Raw genomic sequence first — 27,018 nt, 5'->3', positions numbered from 1 at the left:
ATGCTGAACAAAGTAATTAGGTGCAATGGTTCTACAATATTTTAGTTTTAGATGGGGTTTTCAAAATTAATTAACAATGTGAATAACTGAGTTAGCTGTACTTTTATTGCTACCTTATTCATAATTTAAAGCAAAATTCCTAGAAATTAAAATGACAGTTTCTGACAGATTATAATATTCTATTTCAGTGTTAGCACAATTTTAATGTTGCATTTTTTTAAAGATTAATTGCTCCCCATGAGCTCTGTGGCATAGAATCAAGTAGTGAAATGCTACAACAAAATTGCATTCAGCAGTTGAGAACTCATTCAAAATTTCTTTTTCAGAATCACTACAGTGTCCTCTCCATTTCAAATGTTATTCTCCACTTTCCTTCAACAGGATGATTCTTACGAAGATGAAGATGTGTATTAGAATGTGAATATACTACGTGTGACTCTACACAGTAAAACTACAGCATCCCAAAGAGCTTTGCTATTTTTTCATGCTCTAACCTAAGCAAGTGCCTCTGCAAACATTTGTTAGTTGAAGACTTAACTGCACAGTGATGTGCAGGATCCAAAGGAACTGTATGTTCCCTTTAGGCACACAGTACCTTAGACTGCCACCATTTTTTATAAAACATGCAATGCGTAAAATTAATAAAGGGAATCTTGATGTTAAACCGCGTTTGTTCCCCAGCACAAAAATGCACAGAGGGAAATAATACCATGCAAAGCACTACAGATTTCTCTCATCACCTCCCCTCCTGGAGCTGACCAAAGTCAGAAGAGAGGAGGTGTAAGCTGAAGAGGAGAGGGGGGGATGTAGATAACTCATGGAGAGTGGGATAGATAGATCTCCCTTTTTTTGCTAGGGGAAGTTGTTCTAAGTCCTTCAGAAAATCCCTTACCACACACCATAGAAAGTGCTGGAGAGAAACAGTGGCCACCACACAAGTTTGTATTTCTCAGTTCTTTAAACTGTCTGGATATTTGTCTCTCAGTCTGTGTGGGGGGAGGCAGGCAGGCATCTTTGATTTTCACATTACAGAAAGGAATTTAGAACTACCCTGAGTAGGAGCACAGGAGAGCTACCTCTTGTTCCCCCCTCCCCAAACAAGGCTGGCAGCTTTGCTCCCTCTCTCACTGTGCCATAACTGTACTGTGTCCAGGAGGAGGAGCTCTCTTTCCCCTGCCCTATAATATGCATCTTAGCTCTAGCAATGTTCTTGCTGTATTTTATGACAGTTTTCATAAGAGAACACCACCAAATAGTAAGCATCTATGTACATTCTTCTCCAAATAGAATGAATATATTTTAAATAAATAACAATGATTAAACCATGGCCAGCAGATTTTTTAAGAAGCATTAGAAAAAAAAATGAATCAGTGTGCACCTTTCTGTGAAGATGTTTTCAGTAAACAATATTGGAAAATATCATTGTTTCCAGATTTCAATTCTGCAGAATCAAAGTAAAATTAGATTCCTAATTAGAAAACAAAACATTAACATTTCAAAGCATTTTAGTTGGCTGGCCATTTTCTGCTTTCAGTACAGGAAAGACGATACATTGGGCAACCTCAATGACTCTGTAGTTGCTGTGCGGCTAATATGACATTTTCTTCACAGTATTTACTTTATTTTTCCTTATTTAGACCTGAAAATTATCCTGTCGAATTAAACTAGCGGCAGTCTAAAACTATTCACTATGTTGATAAGTAAGATGGTTTAAAAATGAGGAATTGGAAGAAAAAAAATTCCTTGTTATTTAATCTAATCAATTCTTTGAAGTCCTGCTACGTGCTATCCCTTTCTCTAAGCGACATACATTTGTCTGTGATGCAGAGAACCAAATGCTCTTTCATGTGGCATTAATTCAGGACTGGCTAACTATTACTTAGGAAAGGAGAATGTGGTTCACACTCCTGCCAGCTATACTTCCAAAATGAGCAGGTCACCATCCTTGGAAGGACATGCAGAGCATGGGTATAACACCACAGAAGAAAATCCAACTTCCTCAATAAACCCTGAGAGAGAACTGCTAAGCTACTGACTGCGGACCTATTGATTTGGACCCTAGTGAAGGCCTGTCAATTCATTTCCAATGCACTCAGCAGGGTGATGCATAACTAGGTCAAAATTAATCACTTGCTGATGGCAAGAATCACTGATACAGATTCATGCAACTGTCTGGGTATTCATGCATTTTCCTATGTTATCGTCGCGGGCAAAACTACAAATAAGTTTGCTGAGACTCTTTACGGGAAAAAAAATAAACGAACAGCATCCCTCTTGAATAAGTGCATTTCAACTCTCTTACTATGCTCTTTACTTCTGCTAGATTTACTGTGACAAAGTTCAGTGTGAGATACTAACCACTGTCAGCAAACAGATTCACACAGATGCAGGAGACAAGCAAAAAACCATGCACAAGACCTCAGCTTCTCCAGCTCCATGGGAAATTATTTTCCCTACAGTACTCAAAAGAATTAGAATATGCTGAGGGTCTGCTCAACGGCAGCAGTTTCACAGACAGGCACGCCAGCTTTTGTATTGTTCATTCTAAATTGACAGTATCAGCTTGGTGTCAGCACTCCGTGAACAAAGCATGCTTCATAACTGTGCTCTCACACCACTAACAGAAAAATGAAAGCTAAAGGCTAAGCCTTGAGTGCAGGTTTCTGGGGGGAAATGATCCATACCTGTATATCTTCTGTTAAGACTTTAATTAATTTCTGTTTATAAGCAATTCTATAACGTTAAAGCATTGAAAAAACGCCGTAACGACTTTTTTGTGGTTTGCCATTTTCATCACATATATGAAATATTTTTTACCTGAAATTTTTTTGTTCTGCTTTCATGAATACCGTTAGAAATATTAAAAAATAGTCATCCCAAAAAAGATTTTTCCCTTTTTGAAAACAGGAATTCGAAAAATGGTTTGTAGTCCTTCACACAGTAGAGTTTGTTAAAAGAAACAGAAAAATACTACTGTAGTAGTTGAGGCAAATGATAATTTATCATACAGCAATAATAATGTTATCATACAACTCCCTGGGTCAACAAAGTATATTTTATGCTTTTACTGGATGAATCTCATTTTTAGAGAAAAGAATGAGTTCAAGTGAAATTCCCCACTTAAAACATTGCAGACCTGCACGGAACGCTGCTACCACACTGCCTTTGCTTCAATTCCACACACACTTATGTGTGCTCTTGCACACATACGTTTATTGCCTTATGTGAAGATGTTCAAAACGGTCCATTCCTGATATCCAGGAGAAGAACCTAATGATGTGTGCTTTAAGGGAGTTTCGTTGCAAAGGATCTTCTTGATTGTTACTAATACCTTGATTCTGTAACACCTACAACACATATATTTGAGGAGGTCACAATGAATATATTGTTCCATTTCCTATGTGTAAGCATTATTTTATTTGAATATTAGACATGGTGATCACAGTTTGCATTCTTGTACAATCCCCCAGAAGTAAATTTAAGCAGAAGAGTAGGACCTAAGTGCAAATGCAGATGCTTGACATTAAAACAAAATTGCTTATGGTCTTCTATGAGCTGCCTCTCCTGGGTATGTGTTTCTGCGTGTGAAACAACGTTGTACTGTATCTCCTTTAACATACTGTGTTATCAAGGGAACCATTATGACCACAGAAATCTGAAAACCTGCCTATAAGCTAATGTGAGCACATGGACTCTAGTCAAGCCGTCCTGGAGATACACATACATGTACTAAAACACTGTATGGATACCTCTGTACACTTTTGGACATCAAGCACAACAGTATTTGGATACTTCTCAATTAAAATATTTTGAAGCAATGGGAATATACACAAAACTTCTCCCCCATTTGCCCACAGTATGATAAGCTAAAACATCTTCGTGTTTTGTTTTTAGCCTGTGAATTCAGTGATAGGTGATCAGTCTCCCTGGAGAGCCCCAGGGATCAGACTGGACACCCTAGGCCATGCTGTGTGCACACAAGTGCACATACCAATGAAAGACTTCTTAGTACCAAAATGCTTAAGACCAAGGAAAAAGCAGTAACACTAAGAATTAAAATTAAAAATACCCTTTTCTGACACTGTGAAGCAGCTGTTCTATGTCTTGTAAATAATCAAGATGGAGTAAGTAGAAAAAACATTATACCTTAAAAACAGAAGGGGAACTCTTCCCCAGTCTTAAAATACTATCAGAATCCATTGTAATACCTATACTTACTATTGTTAAAACATTTTATCACCACCATTACCTTTGGCACATACACAACAGGACAAGAATTACAGTGTCAAACTCAAAGAGATTTTTGAGAAAATTAACCCTAATAGTCACTAACAATTGGTATGATAGGCAACAAGAATGTCACATATTATGAGAGGAATTCCAAATACTTATCACCATTAAAATGTCAAGAGTGGGGGGGAAACACCCTAAACTATCTGTTTCTAGTTCACAGTCATGCTGGAGAGTCAGTCCTATGGGTGGAGTATAAGAAACCTCATTGTAACAAGGATCGGTGACTGTGTTTGGGGACACAAGTAGCACTATGAAGGAATGCCAAGCAGAGACTTTGGGGATAAATGCAGCTTAGCTGTCAAACACAGCACTGCAAAGAACCCACTGTGCAAATAAGTAATATTGAACTACTACAGAAAGCACTGATGATCAGACACGGTAATCACCTCATCCCACAGGAGATGAACCACAGTGCCTCTCCTAACCCAACACTTCCTTCTAAAATCTCTTGCCTCAGTATTCCATCTACTGCTTCAATTAGGACTAAAATGCTCCATGACCCCTTTGTATTTGATTTTTTCAAAGCTAGAATACTTATTTAAAAAAAATAAAAAAGCTAGGAGAGTCAGCAGCTACTACAAGATGTGTATGAGCCCTGTATAAGCCCTGGCCAATTTCAGGTGACTTTAGCATGAAACAATGTCAGTCTCCCCTGAAAGAGAAAAAATAGTTTGTGACTGCCCTGTATGAAGCTGAAATTTAAACTCTTCTAGGTACCACCCAGAATACCGCTATTTCCCAGTAACTCTTGCAAAAGAACAGGACTCCCTAACCTTGACTGTGGTAGGAAGAGAGCCTCCTCTCTGTAAGAGAGTGCCAGCTAACTGAAACACAAATTGTCTTGCAAGAGATGAAGAAGGTCAGAGACAGGAAAGAAAAAGGAGCAGAGGAGTGAGTGATGAGGTTTCTTGGCTTTCATTCTTTCCATTAATTTTGAGAACGTAGTTAAGGTGAAAGCAATAAGTCTGCATTGCTGAGCCAGCTCTGGCAGGGATTATTCAAGGAGACTGCAACTATGACTTATTTGAGTGTGTGAGAAGTGGGTACCCATGCAGAATAGCTTAATCATCTGCATACACCACAATTAAACAGAAGTGTCATGCAAACAGTGATCTACCCTTGTCATTAACCAGCAGCAGCTCAATTCAGAATATTACCAGTACACATATTCCTATTTAAGTACACTTCAAATGTAGCTCTTGACCTCCACCAAAACTCAGACAGTGGCAGCACAGAGAACATGCCAAGCATGCCAAGAGCATTCGTCCTCCAGCAGGAAAAAGCACTGGAATAGCAAGTAGAAGATCTGGAAACACAAAAATAAGGTGCTTCCAGGTCTGTGTGATATACCATGTGCTTAATCATTTACGGGTGAATTTATAACAAAATTGCAATAAGTGCGGTCCCATCTAGTAGTCATTTCTAATTAAATCATTCTTTAAGACAGCTCACTCCCAGATACCCATACAGTTATTATTTTTAAATACCAATAACAGAGTTCCATGCTACTCTTAGTAGCTAATTTCTGACAGTAAACTGTCTTTAATACTGGCACAGGAGCTTGCAGTCTGAGAACAAGGAAAAACAGATTTAAAATAAGCCAAATGTAAATGTATGTGCATTCAGAATAGGGAACTGGAATGGCCCTAACTGAAATGTAGTGAAAAGTAACTTGCACGTGGCTAAAGCAGGCAAAGGCAAGTAGCACACACATTATTTAGCACCCCTCTCTCTCCAGAGGAGAACAAAGGATGTAAAATAAGAAGGGAGTTAAAAAGTAAAGACTAAGTCAATAATTCTTGTAGTGATGGTAGTTAATTGAGATGGTTCAATTTAGACCTTAGTTCCACGTAAGTATTATTCTTAGTGCCTTTTATTTAACAGGGTCTGGCTTCCATCTAAAACTTTAGACTAAACATTAAAAAAAAAAAAATCCACAAAAACTCAACACCTAAAGCACTCACATGTAAGTAACTTCTCCATCAATTATTTGCTAATTCAAATTTAAACTTTCTGAGAGTGGAGACAGAAGAAAGCATTTCCCAACAAATAGCAAAGTCTCCATGTTATCATCCTCCCATCTCATCTTCTCTGTCTGGAAAGGAGAAAGGCTTTGCAACATCGATAAAGATGAACGCATACACTGAGATCTCACCATGTGTAAACACCCTGCGGATAGTCCCCAATTTCATCATCTAGAGAGAAGTTCCATGACAGCAAACAGCTACCCTCTACTGCCATAGGAATATGGGTTCAGAAGGAAAGAAGCTCGTTCATATAATAGAGTCCTGGGCAATTCACAAATGGTAGAGGTCATCCTCAAGCAGAGCAAACATCATGCCTGCCACCACCCTTCCACACTCTCCCATAGTTTTCCCCACAACATCTCAATCTTGCCTAGGCCAAGCCTCAGGAAAAGAATATTGTTCATCATGAGCAAGAGGGTGTCAAATCAGGTAGAAACACTATGTTAACATGAGGTCTTTATCCCCAGAAAAAAATTAAAAATTTCAACAGCCAGAGAATGTACATTTATTACCTATGATGGCTTTTGAACCACCAAAACAGCTTCTACTGGAGGAGAGCCTAGCACGTAAATAAGACATGCTCTTATTAATGTGGTATGTCCTAGGCCAACCGACATCTTGTTTTGTTTTGACATTTTACAGAAAGTTTACTGAATGGATTATTTTGAAGATACACATTCATCATCTAAATGCTTGTTCAAGCAAATGAGACTCTGACCTCCTTATGACAACGTATCAGCAGAAGTAGCTTAGACACATTTGGTTCAAAAAGGCATGTTAGATCATTCTGAAAAGAAATCTTTCTTTCCCTTCAAGGAAAGGAATAACAAACCCAGGGCTAGCAGCACTGCTTACTGAAGGACAACTTCCACCACTTCCAAGTGACTAAGACAAACTGGGAAGTGGTTAAAAACATTTCTTCTTATGCTTAATATGAAAAAAATATCAGGAGTAATTTGGATTTAAAAGAATGCCATAGAAACATACTTTTGGTGCCCTATCCAGTTTAGAATTGTTTACTATCTTCAAACATGGGTGTAACACAGGAGATTTTAACAAATAATGACAAATAGAGTCATTAGAAAAAGTAGAACTGCTTTCAAACTTCACATCAGTAGTTCAAACTTTCCCCCGGTAAAAATGCCTAAAATGTTTTCTTTATTTGGTTATACTGTTTATTTCAGTGCTTGTTTGCTCATAAAATTGTTTAGACATAATCTTACCTAACACCTACATAGTATAACATCATCTTCAAAAACCGTAATTTTTTATTACAGGAAACTAAAATAAATTTTAAACACATCGCGATACTTACTCATGCAAACAGTCTTGGCATACCCAGGAGACTATCACTAGCCTGTCCTAGTCCAAAATCCCATTTGCTTTGGCAAGAGATCATGGGTTTTGTGCAGTTACTATATGACCCATGTTACTCTCTATTACTATCATGTTAAGTTGTTTGCCCTGCTAGCGCAGGTGCCAGATTCCCAGCATTTTCAAGTGGGTACCCTGTCCTGGGGCTAGCACGTGCCTGATGATAAAAGTTCCACAGCTGATCCAGAAGGGACTGCATCCCATGCTCTACACTAGCCTGAGGACATACCCTGAAGAAATAGAATAAATGCCACTCATACCTGAATTGCATAAACCCTTGGGCTCAGGGTTAGATTTTCTTCCTAAGCACTTCAAGCTCTACGGACTCTCAACCAAAGCATTAATTAAAATTACTTGAAGAACACAGGGGAAGTGGGCCTCAGACCTACTCAGCCTGACTCCGTGGACTTAGCAGTGGCTACAAGAGTAAATTGGACTGATATGTAGCAATTGTTCTTGGAGGCGACATGAAGTCTCCCAAGGAGTGTCTCTGAATTAATTCTTCCCTTCTTTCTCCTTCGCTGCCACGTGCCACTCTACTTTAAATCTGATTACCTTGACACTCTTGTCAAGATAGTTTGGGAACATCCTTCCAGGAAAGCTACATTTTATTTAATTGTTTTTTAAAAAGTCAGACATTACCTTTTCTAAAGGGCTTTCTACTCGGGGTATGCTGATCATGGGCATCTGGGCCAGATTATCCATATGAGAATGTTCATGTTCTGGCTGACGTCCTCTGAAGTTATTTACCACACAAACAACCTAGAAGGGTTTAGAAGATAAACAGAATAGCTAAGGAACAACTCATTTTTTTGCGCTTTGATCCTGACATCCATAATTAGGCAGAACTGACACCAGCTTTAGTCACAGCTTACAGTAGAAACACAGAAAACTGAAGTTCATGTTTTACAGAAAATCCTTAATTAATATTTTGAAACAAAAGATTTTCAACCAATTTGTTGTTACATGCATCATCTGAGAACCAAAAACCCCTCATATCTAAAAGCAAATCCATTACCAAATCTGAATAATAGTATACCACTTATTAGCAATGTCATGAATAGATGTTCAGAGCACGTACAGCAGAATACGGCAATAACCTTAAATTCCTATGAAGGGCCAGTACCATCTAAGTTTTGACCAGCAAAGACTTTCTCAAATGGAGAGTGAGAAAGGGAGAAGAGCGAGAAAGGGAGAACAAGGCAAGGACTATCCCCAAGTTTGAACTAAACTCTAAACCTGCTCAGGGCAGCAGTGACTCTCACACAGGGATTTAGTAATGTGATATATACCAGTTTGTTAGTGTTTCTACTAATTAAGACACTCGGCCGAGCAGCAATGTTTGCCCATTGTGTTTTCTTCAAAACACAACTAAATTTGATGTCATGCGACTCAAAGGAGTTTACGCAATATACATCACAAAATGTAAGAAAAAAACCGCTGGGACAGATTTCTATTCTGCTCTCTTTTATGACTTTAGGGGCACAAACAGAATGGAAAAAATTCTTAAAAATGAACAACCAAATACAAGTCCTAGACACCTTGTGTGGAAGGGAATGTTTGGAAGTGCGAGCAGGTATATTTTAAGGGAGACCTAAAGCTGCCCTCACATTTCTCAGAGGAGTGAAAACACCCACCTCAGCCATCCCTGTGAGAGTTCTCACCTGAGCCAAGTTTTCAGATCCAAGATCTTGAGATTCAAGAATCAAGCTCAAAAATGTTTTCATGGAGAAAAAATTCAAAGGTATATTTAGTACTATTACAAGCTGCCAGGCAGACAAACTTGCACGCAGTAAACGGCAGTGGCTATTCTATGCCATATTCTTGCACTGAAGTTATCAGTGAAGGTGATTAATAGATTAGTGGCAGCTTTCTGACATAGACACTAGTCATTGTGAACTGTGACTAACAATCTGGTTTTGGAACACAGTTCCAGAAAAGGAAAAGGCTAAACAATGATTTTTTGATCCAGAATAACATAAAATCTCAGTGTAAACCTGAATTAGCATGAAAGAAATTCAATAGGGTTACTTTAAAGCTGGAAAAGAAATGCTACTTATTCTCTGATCAGCATAGGTATCACTACACTGAATTTAATACTTTATACATGAAATCATAACTAGATGCTAGTCTGAAGGATATACACTTGCTTCAAGTGGGGCTTGATGCAAAAAACTATTGGTTGAAATGCTACAATCTGGTTCATAAGGAAGTCAAAAGAGATCATTTGATCAGTCCTTTCTTGACTTCACATATCTGAGTGTATGTAAATATAACTAAGGAAATGGATAATTAATTAAAAACAAAAATTAGAAACATCTCTTTTATCACTTAGTTGTCTGAAAAGTCAAGGCTACCAGTATTTTAAGAGATACAAAGTTACACACTGATTTTTTTCAACCACAAGTGACACAGATACACACTTACCAAAAATACTGCTATAGATATTCCGATTATAAATCCTGCTATTACATCTGACCAGTGATTTCGATATTCTGCTACTCTGTTGATTCCAGTAAGGAAAGCCAAGCACATTAAGCCCAAGCACAGAACAGGTTTTGCAAGCCTTGTTCCTCTGGCTTTTACTGTGTTGGTGATATACATCTGAAAATTAGAAAGGAAGAAAGTATAAGACTGATGGATATCTCCCACTAATTGGTGAATAAAATTGCTAAATTTTGTTTGAATAGACTATGTGTATTTGGCACCTTTTTTTTTTGGTAAAGAAAAAAGAAAGTAGAGCACTAGATAAAGTCATCACACCCTTTTCTAGGGATATAGAAAAAGAATTAGATCATAAAGCAAAATTACATTTTATGTGAACCTGAAAAGCCCCCAAAAGAACAAGCAAATTGGACAATCCTATGCTATCACTCCCAGTCTATGTATTTTTTTTATGCAAAGAGGTAAAGACGGATTTTTCACTGTGCACTGTTGACAATAATAGAAAAAGATCTTTACCCTGAAAGGGGCTATATCAAGGCCTTATTTTTATTAGCAAATGCCTTTCTTCCTCATACACAATTTCTCCATGTGATTAACTAGAGATTTGTCAAAAATCAGTGAAAACTGAACTAAAAGCCAGCATCTACTTTTATAAATAACATGTGATAGTTTCAACCACTGCTGAACCAATACACCCCTCTACTTCACAGATGGTGACTGAGGATGTTTAGTACCAATCCCCCCCAGCACACAAAGCAATCTAAATGCAGAAACTTTTATGCATCAAACTCCGAGAAGTCAATCTGTCCTGCTTGCAGTATAACTCTCCCTGTGCAGTACTACTGAATTAAAAGCACTGCCTGATGACAGAGCAGCTCTTCTGCCCTAAGGGTGTATTAGTGACTACTAGGTTTAAGCCAGCACTTTCCAAGTTCTGATGGGCTAACGGAAGAAATTAATACAAAATCTTTGAATTTCCATTCTCTTGAATCTTGGCATTAAGGCTGCGTCAAAGTTCCCCCCCCAAATTATGCTTCAACTAAGATTTTTGATAAAAAAAGTATTTACTTTCTGCAGAAGATGTTTCTGCAATTAAACCACTGAGATCCCCAAAACCTTCACGTTTAGACAGAGTTCAAGTTTCTAGACTGAAGAATGCTAATATTTTCTATCGAGTTTCACTAGAGACTCCAAGTGTGCAATGCCATCACATTGAACTGCAAAGGGAAACAGATGAACCTGCATTGAAGAACCAGTACCTTTTTGGCCAACAAATGGGCAGTCCTTTGGGTTTTTTGTACTGTCTGAAACTTCAGCTGAATTTACTGGGTAATCAAAATGCTGCAATAATACAGTCAAGAAGAAGTTTAGGAAGTGTGGTTACAGTTACAATAAATTAAGTGAAGAAAGTAGCAGTCAGAGCTTGTCTGAAAAGAGCAACCTCTGACAGTAATTTTGTTCAAAACACTAGCGACAGATCCATGGTTTAGAGGACAAATCAAAGCTTAAGCTTAAAATCACAGCAGAGTACTGCAACACATACACCTTCAGCGTACCTTACATGATGAAAAGCAAAGTAGTAGCAAGCTTTCAAGTAATACAGACGGAGCAAAGGTTTGAAAAAGTGTTTTGGGGTGTGTCTCCAAACCACATTTCTCCTCTCTTCTTCCTAGACCATTTCAGAAATAGCGTTTCTCCCTTTGCTGACTATCCTTTCATCTTAGCTCCTAATATTTTTGCAGGCTTTCTTCAGTGAGTTACTCCTACCATGTGGAATGCTGATAAGACAACTGCAACCTTAATTTCCAGCTTTTAGCACCACTGGTTTTCTTCAAGCTACAGACAGAGCAGTGCACGCTGAGTTACTCAGCAACACTCTATTTTAGTGAGTCTCATTGTACTCCTGGATACTACCACCATTATACACATTCACACTACATGTTAGAACAACTGGTGCTAGGGAAAACATTCTAATATTTTGAATACACAGCAAGATCACTAAATTTCAAATACAACTTGGATGAAGTTGACACAGGGAAGTTGGCAGGAAGTTATCCTGCATTTAATTCTGTATTGTGGCATATTAAATCAAAACGACTACTGAGAAGGAAAAATCAACTCAAAAAGGAGTGTAGCTTCTTTAAGGGAAGTCTCGGTGATATATTTCAGCTATCTATAACACCTGGTCATCACCCAAGAAGATGATCTCAATTTTTATGAAGTCAAAACACATTATAATACAAATACTTGATTCTGCAGTACTTCAGTCAAACTTCAACTTTTAATACAAAGCTAAACTGAAAAGTTCTCTGCAGAAAATTCTCAGAACCTTTTTACAATCAAGCAGGTCCTTCAAATCCCTACTCAAACCACTGAGTGAGCAGAAACAACTGCAGACTCATGTTGTGCCTCACATGAGTAATAAAGACCTCCATTTACCAAGTCCCTTCTTGTATGTACAGTCAAGATTGTCATGCCCTGTCCATTATTCAAAATAACCTGAGGGTTCTGCCAGTATAGGTACTGTTTCCATCTCTTTAAAGAACAGACACCACTGATGTTAAGAGTAGTATTATATTAAAATATTATTAAAGAATCAATGGAAACAGGGTAAACTTCTGAAACAGTGTAGCAAAAAGTCAGTATATTTGCAAACCTCTACATAGCAAATGTAGACTCTTCCAAGGCAGGATTCACAGATGTCCTTTTTTAAACTTGACCTCTTGCAGCTCTAGTACAATATATTAACACAGGCAACTCAGTCACAGATCTGATTTGCACTAAGAATAAAATATAATTAAGCAGTTGTTTTCTTCTTGATTCTGGAAGGAAAGCTATAAACCAGCACAGTCATTAATTGACAAAGAATAAACATCTTGAAAAGATGAGAGGATTTTTCTTCTCTTACTTTTCATAAATATTAATTACAGAATCAACAAAGGAAAATAGCTTAGTGATTTAAAACATTAGTGAGAATAAATGACAATATAAATTTTTACACGGCTAAAGATGTTTACTGAACAAGTCCATCTCAGTTACTTTTCAGAACAGAAATTGGGAGAGGAGGAATCTAATTAAAGAAATCTTTTCAATTAGTCAGCAGCAAGACCAACAACAGAGATTTTGTATGTAAGGTCAAGGATCGATACAGTAGTTAGAATTAATTTTGCAGGCTGCACATTCTCCTGCAACATCAGATCAGCAGTGAATCTTCTCTTGAAGAACTTCTGCTATTGCTTTTCCTTTTTCCTGAAATAAGATTTTAGTATGAAAAGATCTAAAGGTGATACCAGCAAGTAGACACTGACCGAGAGTCATATAAGGAGGTGGATGTTACCTGATCGTAAATACCAGTATTTACTAGATTTTCCGGAAAACACAAACATTTGACCTTCAGTCTTCAAGATGCTGGAAGTGAAGACTTCAGAGAACCTCATAAGAAAACCTTTAATTGAAGTGGTTTTGAAAATATGTACTTGAAAGAGTCAGAATCATCACCATCACCAAAGACAAAGCTACCTGTGAGGTTTCTGACGTGACTGTCTCAGGTCGTAATATAAGGAATAATCATAGTGTTGGCACTTAGCTTGTACTGGGAAAGCTCTCAAAAGTGTCATGTTGCAAGTCTGACTCTTGTGAAATATGTCCTAAATCTAGTGCAAACAAAATCATTCCAAAACACGTAAGAGAAGAACAGGAACTGTATGTCAAGTGTAGGACAAAGTGGCCTCCTGAGCTATGCTGCAAGCTCTCCCTAGTCATCTTTTCAGCTATCTTTAGGCTCACCCACACAAACGTCTATGCATACAAACACACATGTAACAGGTCCCAGAGTCCCATTTTAGTTAGAGTGGATCTAGTCAATCAGGCTGGGTGCACCAGCCAGGAGGGAAGTTAATTTTCCTAGCTGATTTCATCAGCCTGGGGCCCAGGGATGCAGGTAGGAAGATCCCCTCTGTGCTTGCTGTTTAGGTCCTCCCTGAAGCAGATGGTCTGGGGGACTGACAAAGAGACAGACCAGTCCATTAGTGGGCAGAGAAAAATGACTCGTGAAGCAACAAGCAGAAAGAGGAAGGAATCACTGTACAGGCACCTATCCCAGGCAGCACTCCAAATATAAATTATCTCAATTTTGTTTTGTTTTGCTTCTATAATGTGCTATTGTTAAAGAAATAATCTTGAACTATTCACGTAATACAAGTAATGTTATAGAAGTTCCAAGAATGCACAACTTTCAATATTCATCATACCTACAAGAAAAGAGATACTCGGAGATCAAAAAGCTGAAAGAGTAGTAGGCTATAGTGGACGGTAGTCTCTAACCAGGTTCAACATTTAGTTAGAATCCTGTCTGACAATCTAGAAGTGCTTTAGCTTCCTTGATTAATAATTATTGGGTCAAATTATTTCAAACCACAGAGCAAACCACAGCCATATTCTCAAATCATCTGGGCCTTTCTGCAACTGCCCACTGAAGACTTTTTTAGTGCTTTTGAAGCCTCCTCCAGCTTTCTGCATAAGTTTTGCAGTAATTATTGATGAACCTAGACAAAAATTGGCTTTCAATGTCAGGGGTCTGGGTTGGCAAAAGGAAGAGAAACCTCTAGAAATGCTGGACCTTACTATTAAGTTTCCCACTATGAGCTCCCCACAGTTGTAACTCTAAACAACTGGAGAAGGAAAGAGGGAACCTTCAATGTACCAGGACTGTAACATACACCCAAATATTAATTAAAGCTGATTCAGTCTACAGAGATTGTTACCATGAGCAACCGAATTGTAACGAAGAACTGACTGACAAGAAATATCTAGAGGTCTTTAGAAAAATCCCTGGATCAAATTGTAATGTTATTTTACTATCCAGCCTGAAAGTAACTAATAGACCCCATATATGAAGGCCATGATGTATGCTGTACAATCAGTATCAAGGGATACCTTTACTTGCTGCACCAGATACTGAAAAGAAATTCCACTCTCCTAACACCGCCCCTGAAAAGCATCCAAAAGAATCCTTTAATTCTTCAATTTCCTTACAAAAAATGGACAACAAAGTCGATTCAATAAGGTGGCTCTGCTATTCCTCTTCTTCCTGAACACTCCTTAAAGTGTATCAAAGAGAGGCCTGTCATGCCTCTACCAGCTGCCCACTGAGCAGGAGCCAAACAGGCACTTCAAGACGAAGGACAGGCGAGATGAGGCCTACACCTAAAGACTGGATCAAGGAGTGACACAGAGCAGAATGCCACCATGTTGCCAGCACTGTGACCCCGACTGCCTTGCTGTCTTTTCCCAGTGACTTATAAACACAGTAAACAGCAAAGATGATACAGCAGAATGCCAGGAGAAAGAACCTTGCAGAAAAGATGATCACGGGCCGAACAAAAGCTCAACAGAGATGAAAAAATTATTTGTCAGCTTTACCTGCTAGCCCTGCCTACGGCCATAGTTGAGGCCAAGGGTTCACAGTACAAAGCAACAAAAGCAACCTACAGACTTAAGGGCTATGTCAATTATCAAGACATTAAACATGCTCCTCTACCATTACAAATCCAAAACAAGTCCAAAATGTATGCAGTAACACCAAGTTCAAACACTACCCTACAGACAGGTTGGCTGCCAACTGCTCTTGTCCAACACAATAAGAATAAAACAACGAAAAAGCCAAATTTTATAGAATGAATTAAGATTTGTCTTAAACTACAGCTGGGAATGACCAATCCCCTAGGTCTGCAGCACCAAAGGACAACTGTTAGTCATAAGTCTCATATTTAAATCCATGGGAACAGACTGACTAAATCTTCATGTATCACTTTGAAATCCTACCAAAAAAAAAGACTCCTGACTTCTCATTTTTGTGTCTCAGTTGTGGAAAAAACCCAAGTATGTGCATACTTGGCTGCTTCAAAAATATACTTCTAATTGTCCGGGCTGTGTCAGCTTACACATATCAAAACGTGGCTTATACAATTATATTCTATTTAATAAACTTGCAGCATTTGCCTTAATACCTATGTTAGCAGATGTTGTTCCAGCTGATAAAGGGTGAATTGCAATGTTGATAAGAAATGAAAGCAGATGCAGTCAATTTATTAACCCAACTCAAGCAAAACCAAAAGATCTAAGACAGTTGAGCAGACACCTAAGGAGAAATCCAGGTAGCAGCCAGCTTGGTTAGAGATTTTGGAACAGATTTACAGCAGTTCATTTTGAAGACTCTGGTACACTGGGAAAAATAAACCTAAAAGTCTGAAGAAGACAGATAATACATCCTTGAAAGTGTGTTTGGAGCAGGGTAGAGAAAACGCCTAACCATAGTGCTGCCATTCAACGTTTCCATTGCTAAGTCTTTCTTGATAGGTACTGACAGAAAGTAATGGAGGCAAACGTTACAGAGAGGTCCAAGTATTAGCAATACAACTGTTTGAAAAAGACTGTACTTTCAGCAGGAGGGGAATTCTGAGTTACCATAGCAGCCACCCACTCTCCAAACAGGGGAAGGGGAAAAAAGGAAGACTCAAGAACCTAGATGAAAAAAGAAGCTATTGTTAACAAGACAATATGCACAGATGCTAGGTGATAAGGACATGTCTGCACTTAAATGGAATGAGATAGGGGAATTATTAGATAAAGGATAGGCTTTGTTTTTAAAGGGGTTGATCAGGGAAATCGGCAAGCCTGACATTGTTTACTTTGACCCCTCAGAGAGCAAGGACTCTGGATCAGCTTGTTGCCTGTTGATGTCTTTAAGCTGGTTTGGTTTTGTGCACAGCTGGCTGAAGTGTCCAGGGAGGATTCTGTAACAATCTCTCCCTCTCTCCCAAATATTTCGGTTAACCAAAAAGAAAGCACATTTTCCAGAGATTATATGCTCATGATATACTAGCAGAGTAATATATGGAGGTCTTTATGTCCATGCTCTCAATAACTGTTGTACCACAGCTCATACAAAGACTAGGCTGCTGTTTAAATCTTCTACTCCAGTGAATAGCAATGAGAAAGCTGTTATTCAGGGCCAACTATCCTGATAAACATCATGACAGTGTAAGTACACGACCCCAAATATTGGAACATTGCATTTCTTTCCCTGGTGTGTAATAAACAGTATTTTTATTTGCAACCATGCAACAGGATTAAAAAAAAAAAAAAGAAAAGAAAAAGAAAGACTGCCAATATTGCATCAAGGACCTAAATTTGCAGGCTACAACTCAGCTGATACATCATAGCAATTCACTTCATTAGGCAGCTTATAAGAATTCAGAAATCCTGAGAGTAGTTTACAGTGCTTTAGTTAAATGATGACAGTGTCATGCATCATGCAGCAATACAGTAATGACATAGGATATATTCATTTCTGCAGTTACTGAAAGATTATAAAGTCATGAAACAGATCACAGAAGTTTTAATTTTTGATGTTGCTAACTGTAAACTGACCACAGACAACATAAGGTTTGCATAAAGTACTCTTGCTCATGTCAAAAGCCACTGACACTAGGTATTAGACCTTACTAATGTCTACTTTTTGTTTTTAAAATGTATTAATACTATTTTCCTTCCTGCTTTGCAGTAGCTGAACAGTTGGTTTCCTTTAGTTACTGTGACTCATGGCAACAGTGGAAATCCAACTTTACAGATGGATGAGAAAAATAGGAGCAATTAAAATGAAGAATGCTGAATATTTTCTAAAATAGCTTGCGCCAAATTTAGAGGTACGTTTCAGTGAAGCAAAGCCTTAGATATCTCCCCAAATAAAGACAATACTATTAGGAGTTATACTTGCCTCAAGTTAGAATAGAATTTTATTGCTCATTTCTTATTTGCAGATAACACTTGCCTGTACTAACTGATGATCCGCGTCTCTTAAACAGACATTGCTCACAAGGAACTTTTGGTAAATGTTACTGTCAGTGCTGCAGATTTTAAGCAACTGGTTCTAAAACCATATTCAGAAGCATGGAGTTGGCACACTGTCTATGGATGGGGCTGGAATCTTTTCCATGTTGGCAAATATCAGTTTCCAGATCAATCAGGAATTAAAGTCAGTTCATTAAATATATGCTCAAAAGCAATACACACTCACACATGTATATATGCACACATACATACACACACACATGTATAGGCAGGCCACTGTAAAAATACTGAGGGAATTTAAGGGATGGCCCCTGCAATGATCACAGAAGCACACACACACTTGCCTAGTTCCCACTGACACTATGAGGGCAGCCCTGGGCCCATCCAAAGGGCTACAAAGGACTGTGATTACTAGCGCAGGTCAGGTAAAAGACTCCCATAGGCATGTGCTAGGGACAACTTTACTAAGAACAAGATGTGCTTCTACTTAAGACTAGAACAATGTGCACTCCAAACTAAGCCAGGGAGTACTGCACAGAGTTACTTGAGTGAGATTCATTAGTCACTCTGCCTCTTACCTGCCTCCCCACGCTTTTCAATACCCTCTAGAACAGCTCTGATGCCAGGCAGTAAACACCAGTTTTTATCCCAGCCCTGCTCATCACTCCCTTTATCAGAGAGAGGGAAGAAAAGCAGGACTGTCTTGTAGCCAACTGCATTGCAGAATAAGAACCAAATTGACTTTGCATGAGCACTGAGGTACCTATAAATACCAATTCTGGTACCTAAAGACATGCACAGATCTCAGAAAACCTGCAGAGATCAGACACTTACATATGCCCACTCTTCTGCTTTACCCCACCAAATATGGACATGTGCAATTCCATTAATCTGTACTGTGTTAAAACATGGAGAGGAACCACTACCAGTCACAGGCAATCCCCACCCTTATTCTTTACCACCCAAAAAAGCCTCTTCCCACATTCTCTGGAAATGGGCAAAAAATAAACCAAGAACCTGGTTATCCTAAATCTATAACCCTTTTTGAAAAACTTGCCCTCTCTCAGCACTGCCTTAGCTTTCGAGGCTCAGAGAACCACTACATCTGTAACTGTCAGAATTAAGTCCAATGATTCAAATTCTCAAAGGCCTCACAGTAACCCATAGAAGGTTTACATATGTAAAATCAGCCAATAGTTGTCTTATCTTCTCCCCATTCCTCCCTCCTCCCCTCACAGCGTGAGCCATTTGCTCTCAAAAATATAGTGACATTAAATAGTACAATATACTTACAGCCAGATACATAGCTGCATACACGCTTAGTGCTGCTTCTTTGGATGGGAATGTCTTTCTGGCTTTCATGATAAGATCTGGATTTCCAGTACAGGCATGTATGCTACTGATGAACTGTGTATACTGTTTACATCCAAGTGCTGTATAGTTGGGTTTACAAAGTGCAAGAAAATGTGGTGCAAGATTCCCTGTTACTACTTGTCCAGCATTTACAAAGATGTCCGTAGCAAACAGTCCAAATGCGTAAATTCCTAAAGAGGGAAACAAAGAGTTAAATTTCCTGACAATTTCACTCCAGGGCTAAACAATATTATAGTATTTATCATAGTAATATACCAGCTCCTTCCATTTAAGAACATGAAAAACCCTCACGTGTATTGTACCCGAAAGATCCTGGCTCACGCTGGAGATGATACTTTCCTACAGAACCGCAGCAGCAACACTGCAATGTACCCACACACCTGATCTCTCTGGATCCTTTGGAGGAGCATGCTCACCTCTTGTGCAAGTAGCCCGCTCTCCTAGGCACCCTAGCCATGAATCTCCACTGTTCGAGGTAGCTAGCTATACTGGTACCTACCCTTTGCCTATGTTCACTAAACAGAAGTGACAGAGGCAAATTCTTCACCCTATAAATCTGCTTGAGAACAAAGAAGTCAGGCCCTGATGGAGAAGTAACTTGAAAAGTCGTAACACATACTGGACAAACATTTTCTTTTCCCTTACAGCTATAAAGAAGCTGAAGTACTGAATAATTCAATATTGCCACTCACGAGTTGTCTTCATCTGCCTGCTACTGGGTACATCTCTTTGCATAGCATATTAATTGCAATATCAACACAGGAGCTAAAGATCTATATATTTGAGGAGCTACTTATGCTAAAGAGTTTTTTTTATCAGACATATCAGCAAAGCATTAAACACGTGTACTCATTCATTAGAATGGAAATGCATGTATCTGATTACTCAAGAGAAAACAGATTTTTGCTATTCTGAGGTCCCTTTCTATCGTTTTGGAAGCAGAAAATGAGCTCTGGAAAGAAATGCAAACACAGCACCCTGACTAGGAGGCAAAGCCAGCAGGTGCGTGTTCAAATTCCACCTAAGCTACAGATTTCCTACTGCATTTCCATGGGTAAATCACCTTACCTTTTCCATACTTCAATTCACTGTGAATATAGCTTGAGTTCTGGCAGCTGGCAGCTCCCAGCTTCATGGGGCACCATGAGGACTTTAATGGATGTACACCACAGCAGGCATGGTCCCACAGAAACATGTGCATTTCTAAAGGTCTGTTTTTTCCCTCAGCAAAGCTAGAGGACCAAGGACAATTTCTGGGATCCTGGCTGGTCAGCAATGTCACACTAACGTTAATTCACCCTGAGCTGCTAGACACTGGTGAGCAGCAGATTGTGCCTAGCCAAGTCGCTGCACAGAAGGGCCCTTTCAGCAAGCCCTAAGGGTGTACGCTGCCCCAACATAGGTGGCTACATCACTTTGTGTGAGCATAGGGGCCTCCTTTCCCTCCCTCCCAATTTATTTTTTTTGCTTCTGTGAGCAAGGAGGGCCCACCAAGTGGGAAAGAAACACCGGCACTGATTACACACAGAGCAAGTGGAGCAGGAGGAGCTCCTTATCATCACTCCCCACCTCCTCTGGACCTATGCAAGACAGTCCCATTCTTAATGACTTTTAGCACTCCAGCATGACAGTGAGCAATCACGCTCTCATAAGGCAGGCATGGCTGTTACACAAACACTGCAAATACAGACACAGCTGCACATCCCCTCCCTCCCCCTGTGACTGGGGCATGCAGGAGGATTAGCTGCCCCAAGGCTTCACTCCTCCCGCTGTTTCTCTTAGATACAACTGTGAGTGAGAAGCAAACAACAGAACTGAGCCCTGCTATGGCATCCCTGCACGTATTAAAAAGCAGCATCTGGGAATATTCAATAGACATTTTGAGTGGTGCTACTTCTCCTTCCAAACACATTTACAAAGAACTAAGTAGAAAGGATGACATCTTGTATCTACTAAAGTCAATGGGGGAGTTAACAGCTGACTTCTATGGAGCATGGATCTTGTACAGTTTTCTACCAGAGACTGTATACAATACAATCTCCAGGCTAAGAAAGTACCTAAACTGCCTTGGTTTTAAACACACATTTATATCCCAATGTCTTCAACTTCGGCTGCTACGTGTGTGCGTAACCAAAAGAAAACTATCAACTATAGATATGGCACAAAGTTATCTCCTTTCTCCACTTCACCCTACTCCAGGCCTACTGGTTGTTTTTCCCCCTTGTGGTCCCAATTTTTTCTGTTTTTACTGCTGTTTCTGCAACTATTTTTTTATCCAAACTTCCAGGAAGCTTCATTTGCTACCCAAAAGGGGAGAACTCACTGCACCCAAGTTAAGACTACAATATGCAATGTTGTATGGTTATCTGAATATTTTTCCCAGGTCAAAATTAAGACATAATTGATCACTCTCACCATTCAGAAAATGAAAGCATTAATTTTGCTCATACCAAGGAATCTGATGGTCCTGCGCACCAGTGGATTTATATAACAACAGTCTCCACTTAATATTGTTTTTTCTTGGTTTTCAAAATCCTTTGTAGCTAACTGTAGACAAAACACTGCAGTTTCTCCAACGATAATCTTAGGGAAGGAGAAAAAAGGGGAGAGAAATGGTACATCAGATTACAGCAAGTAAAATATACTAATATTACAGAGATGGCTATCTCATCTTAAGAAAACAAGACCAAACCAGCACAAAAGACAACATAAGTGAACCAAGTTCTGTACATTAATATTCTTATTAGGGAAGTATGCTTCATAGCTTCCTTTATTTGCATTAAAAGAGAATAAACTTCTATAACCAGGACTTGGAATTGACATAATATAACCTAGTTTTCAGGATGAAGGAGAAAGAGAAAGAAATCTATTAGTTCAAGAACAACAGATCGCATAACACACAGGATGTGGACCAAAGTAAAGGCCTAATCCTGGAAGATGCTGAACATTTCAGTTCCCATGTGGCTTTCACTGACACTCAGCACTTCACAGGGTTGAGCTCTAAATTTTGGACCATAGTGGGGGAGAAAAACAAGAAGAAAAAGAAAAAAAAAATCACAACAGAGCTCCTGTTCACATCAGAGGATTGGTTTGCCAGGAGGTACTTAACAAGGTTTGATTCATATTTTGTCAGCTAAGTTTATCAAGTCTGGCTTTAGCTTTGTTCCTCATGCTTGAACAAAGTGTCACCACTGATATTTTAACATTAAGCATGGCCTATTCCATGTTCATTACACCAAAACGAATAAAGTCCTCACATGTATAGATCATTCACATTACAGTTGGCAAAAATTAAAAATAATCACAAATAAAAAAAGAAAAATACAGATTTTTGAATGTAAAATATTCCCTCTAAAATGTGTATTTACCTGTACAGCAAAACACGACCTTTAATTTACTCATAACAACTATGGTACTGAGACTTAATAGCCAAAGCCAAGCCTTAAGTGTGTGTCTATCTAAACCTATGATACTGAAGCTTTACGGCAGGTAGCACAGGTATGATCAAGGAGAGCAGAACAGAAGGGTCAAATACTGACCACTCATATTTCAATTTTGATTCACTGTGGGACTTAAAGGCAAGACTCTTCCACTCTTCTATATGAAAAGCAGTAAAGCTTACTGATAGGTACATCACACTTTGATAAACAGGGATGAAGACCAGCAAACTGAAGTCTTAATACTACACAAGTACAAGAAATAATGCCATCAAATCTGATTCATTGTCCAGGTTTTTCTTAACCTTTGACCTAACAGGAAATTATAAACCTTTTCACCTATCACAATAGGTCTGAACAGTTCTACAGACAGCACCGGCTACAAAAAAAAACCTATGGGTGATGGCTCATAAGCACAGTTTGTTGCCAATAGGAAGAATGCAATTAATGATCTTCCTTAGTTATTTGTAGATCTACAAAGATGACTGGGCTAAACTGTGACACACAGAGGAGGAAAGTGCTTCTTATAAATAATGTGGCACAAATAACAAAAATATCTGTGGTGGTAAGCCTGTAAAAAGCAAAATTCAGTTTGTCACAGAAACAGTCATCATCTATTACTTTAGACTAGCTTCAGATCCTAGTGGAATTTTTAGGTGAAACAGAAATTTCAATACATGAACTTACAAGTATCCTCTCTCTACTTTGATGCAAGCAAATTTTCAGCATACTGAAGTACAATTCCTTCATCTATAATTAACAAATGATCGGTACGCATATGAAATGTAACTCAACCTTGAATTCAAGGTTATCAAAATTATGACAATGATAAGGAGAATTCAGCCCAATGACCCCTACAGCTCTCATGAAACAAACAAACCAACCAACCAACCAACCAGTTTTAATATGATTCATAAAGGTGAGAACTGAAACACTAAGATTCTTACTGTGAGTCACAGTAATCCCCTTCTTTTCTCTGGAATAATGAAACATCAAGGACTAGACAACCTGAACACAGTCAGATTCTGCATATAACTAATTTTTTTTTTCCAAACTCAATAAATATCAGTAAAATTATTGCAGATTTCCAAACTCCAGGAAAAAGCAGAATCCAGCACAAAGGGAGCATTTGTGGTACATGATGCTCAACCTTTTGCAAGAACACAAGGAGAAAGCATGCCAGCAAGCTCAACTCTCCAACTCTGAGCAGAGTCTCTGAATCTGCCAATCTAGGAATACAGGCTCTTCTTTTCGGTTGGTAAGGAAGCTGGGGTTAGCAAATGGGAGAACTGCTCATCCAGTTATAGGAAAGGAGACCCTTACTTCCAGCAACCTGTCTTCATCAGCTGCATCTAGGTCCTTGCTGCTGGCAACAATTTTTCCTTGTTAAATTCCCTGTATTTGATGGCGACCTGGATGAAGAAAACCCTCTGCTCCAAGAATAGCAGAGCAGTGTTCAAGTGCTTAGCTGAACAAAAGTACTCTTAGAGTGGGTATGTAGGTGCAAGGGTCAGAATGATACAGAACTCAGCTAAAGACAAAACTTTTGCTATACTAGTCCTAGTGCTCTACCCTCAGAAGTAAACTGAGTGGGGTATGCCATTGAGCACAACAGGCATTCATCTCTATGCTTCTGTGGCTTTACTTTGATAGAATTCTTCTGGAATTTGGCAATAGATACAGGTTCTGTATTTTTCTGTACTGACAGCTCAGCTAAAGCTGTTCTCCTTCCTCCATCCTTCAGCACAAGCACTGCTCATCTCAATAATCAGCCTATTGATGTTTCAGAAATGGAAGGAAAATCCTTTTCAATCTCAGTAAATCCCAGGAGAGATTCTGTTTCCCAGTGCAATTCCTTCCCCTTCTTCTCTCCAGCACCGCTGGCAATAATCAGCTCTACAGGGTAAAGGAAAGGGAGGGCAATTTCCCTCTTGCCTTTTACCATAATATGCATGCTTGGTATATTCCAGGAAGGAACGATTTCTGTATTCCCGCTGGCACAGGGAACCACCATCACCCCTTCCACTGCAGACCCGAGTGGCAACCAGTCAACAAATGACATTTAATACAACGGAATAACTTGTGTGCTTCTTGGCTAAGTCTTGGGGCAAAAAGTCTTTGGAATATTCCAAAACTGACAGTGCAATGGAGAATCTGAAAGCTCTGACAACATAAACATTTGGACAGAGCTACACAAGTTCAGGTATAGAAATATAATTTGCAATGAAAAGAGTGAGGGTATTAGAAATATCTTTTACTTTATTCTATCTAACAGGGTCATACTACTTTAGACCACTGTAGAGATTTCCTAAAGAATGATATATATTAAAATTCTTAGCTCACTCATATGTTAACAGCTGTTAAAAGCAGAGGCCATCCCTGAGAAAACCTTTTGACATATAATTACAGCATGTAAAGTATAAGGAAAAGAACAATTTTCACCTGAAGACTAACAATACAAAGTGCAAGCTTTCCAGTATTCTAAAGAACATAAATAAAAATAATTTTCACAGTCCTTAAGTAAAAATGCAGTGTACGTAACTGTTACAAGAAGGAGCAAGACAAGAAATGATCGCCCTACAGGCATCAGCCTAAGCCCTGACAGGCAGTGATCAGGTCCTTGTTCTACTACAGCTTCCCTCTGTAAATGCAGGGAAGGCCCTTAGCCCTGGTTCACAATATAAAGCTTAATAGCAACAATAAGGGCAACTAAGTTGGTGAGGAGGGCAACCAAGCTGGTGAAGGGTCTAGAGCACAAGTCTTATGAGGAGCAGCTGAGGGAGCTGGGGCTGTTTAGTCTGGAGAAGAGGAGGCTGAGGGGAGACCTTATCGTGCTCTACAACTACCTGAAGGGGGGTTGTAGTGAGGTGGGTGCTGGTCTCTTCTGTCAGGTGGCTGGAGATAGGACGAGAGGAAATGGCCTCAAGTTGAGGCAAGGGAGATTTAGGTTAGATATTAGGAAAAATTTTTTTACTGAGAGGGTTGTCAAACATTGGAATGGGCTGCCCAGGGAAGTGGTTGAGTCACCATCCCTGGAGCTATTCAAAAAGCGAGTGGACAGGGTACTCCGGGGCATGGTTTAGGGGGCATGGTTAATGGTTGGACTTGATGATCTTGAAGGTCTTTTCCAACCGAAATGATTCTATGATTCTATAATTCTAACAATACAAAAATCACCCTACATAAAGATATTTAATACATACTTCATAACTAGCATTTAGATAATCCTTTCTTTTTATGGAAGCATAGAAAAGAAACATTAACCCAGCAAAACCTAAATTACAGGAAAAGTTCTCGTAACCATCTCCATGGCAATCGTATCCTGTCTGCGATTTGACAACCCATTTGACAGCCAGGAACTGAATTTGGAAGGGGTGAGACCTAAAACTAATATTTCTTCTTGTTTCACCTCTTAGCTCCTAACTAATTTATGAGCTGACTTTCATGGAGGTTTTGTACTCGTAATATATTTATTGCCAACCACCCAATATCTGTCCCTTTCCTTGTTTTCTGCACCGGATACTTACAGCATTTAGCACACGTTCCCTACGCTGATTCCTTCCTCCCAAATAAGTTCAGGTTTTTTCTGTATTAGTCATTTTTCTGAATCCAGGCAAGCTGTTCCTAGTTTTAGCACTGCATATCAATTTAGAAATCTAATTTGTCCTTCCCAAAATCACCCATCCAGTATATTCTTAACTTGGTTCTAAATTCTGAGCTCTTTTTCAACCTGAAACGTCAAACCTGATTCATTCCAAATATTAGAGCTAGAGCAGCTCTGACCTTGTTGATTTTCCAGTAAACTGACTTCATAAACAAACTTCCCCTAGTGTCACGTATGGTTTACAACAGCCAGCACCTATATAAATAAAGGACCTTAAATCTGCACTTCTGAAATACTAATGAGGTTTATTTTATGGACTACCTTCTCATATACGACGTAACTTCCTATAAAACCCCAGGATTCAAGAATTAAACATTCATTTGTATGACAAGATATCTGAGGGTATATTAATGCATTTAAACAAGATAAATCCTGAAATTTAAGGTTGATAATCTCTATGTGGGATTAGGAAAGAAATTTCTGTGTACACGTTCATAGATCTTTCCAGCTAACACTTACTTTAGGGTATACAAATGTTCATGAAATATTTCATATGGGCCAGGGAACGTGGTAGAATACACGATTCCCTCTCCGCCAATTCTTAGGGTTATGC

General features: G+C 39.0%; 1 protein-coding gene across 4 annotated transcripts in view; it reads right to left on the bottom strand.

Annotated features, from left to right (window-relative positions):
* PLPPR5 (phospholipid phosphatase related 5) overlaps positions 1-27,018 on the bottom strand; it is a 92,304-nt gene that overhangs the window by 48,067 nt on the left and 17,219 nt on the right. For 3 of the 4 annotated variants that reach the window (XM_052801833.1, XM_052801830.1, XM_052801831.1), the window contains exons 2-5: positions 21,815-21,947; positions 19,284-19,534; positions 10,122-10,298; positions 8,337-8,456 (exon numbers count right to left, since the gene is read on the bottom strand). In XM_052801833.1, the coding sequence (XP_052657793.1) occupies positions 8,337-8,456; positions 10,122-10,298; positions 19,284-19,534; positions 21,815-21,947 (681 nt within the window). Of the gene's footprint in view, positions 1-2,912; positions 3,348-8,336; positions 8,457-10,121; positions 10,299-19,283; positions 19,535-21,814; positions 21,948-27,018 lie in introns of those variants that run through there. The other variant, XM_052801832.1, reaches the window with a different exon arrangement.

This window comes from Harpia harpyja, chromosome 11 (assembly GCF_026419915.1).
Source record: "Harpia harpyja isolate bHarHar1 chromosome 11, bHarHar1 primary haplotype, whole genome shotgun sequence".
In the NCBI taxonomy this organism is placed as follows: Eukaryota; Metazoa; Chordata; class Aves; order Accipitriformes; family Accipitridae; genus Harpia; species Harpia harpyja.
Note: the sequence above shows the minus strand (reverse complement) of the source record. Positions and strands in the feature narration are given on the sequence as shown.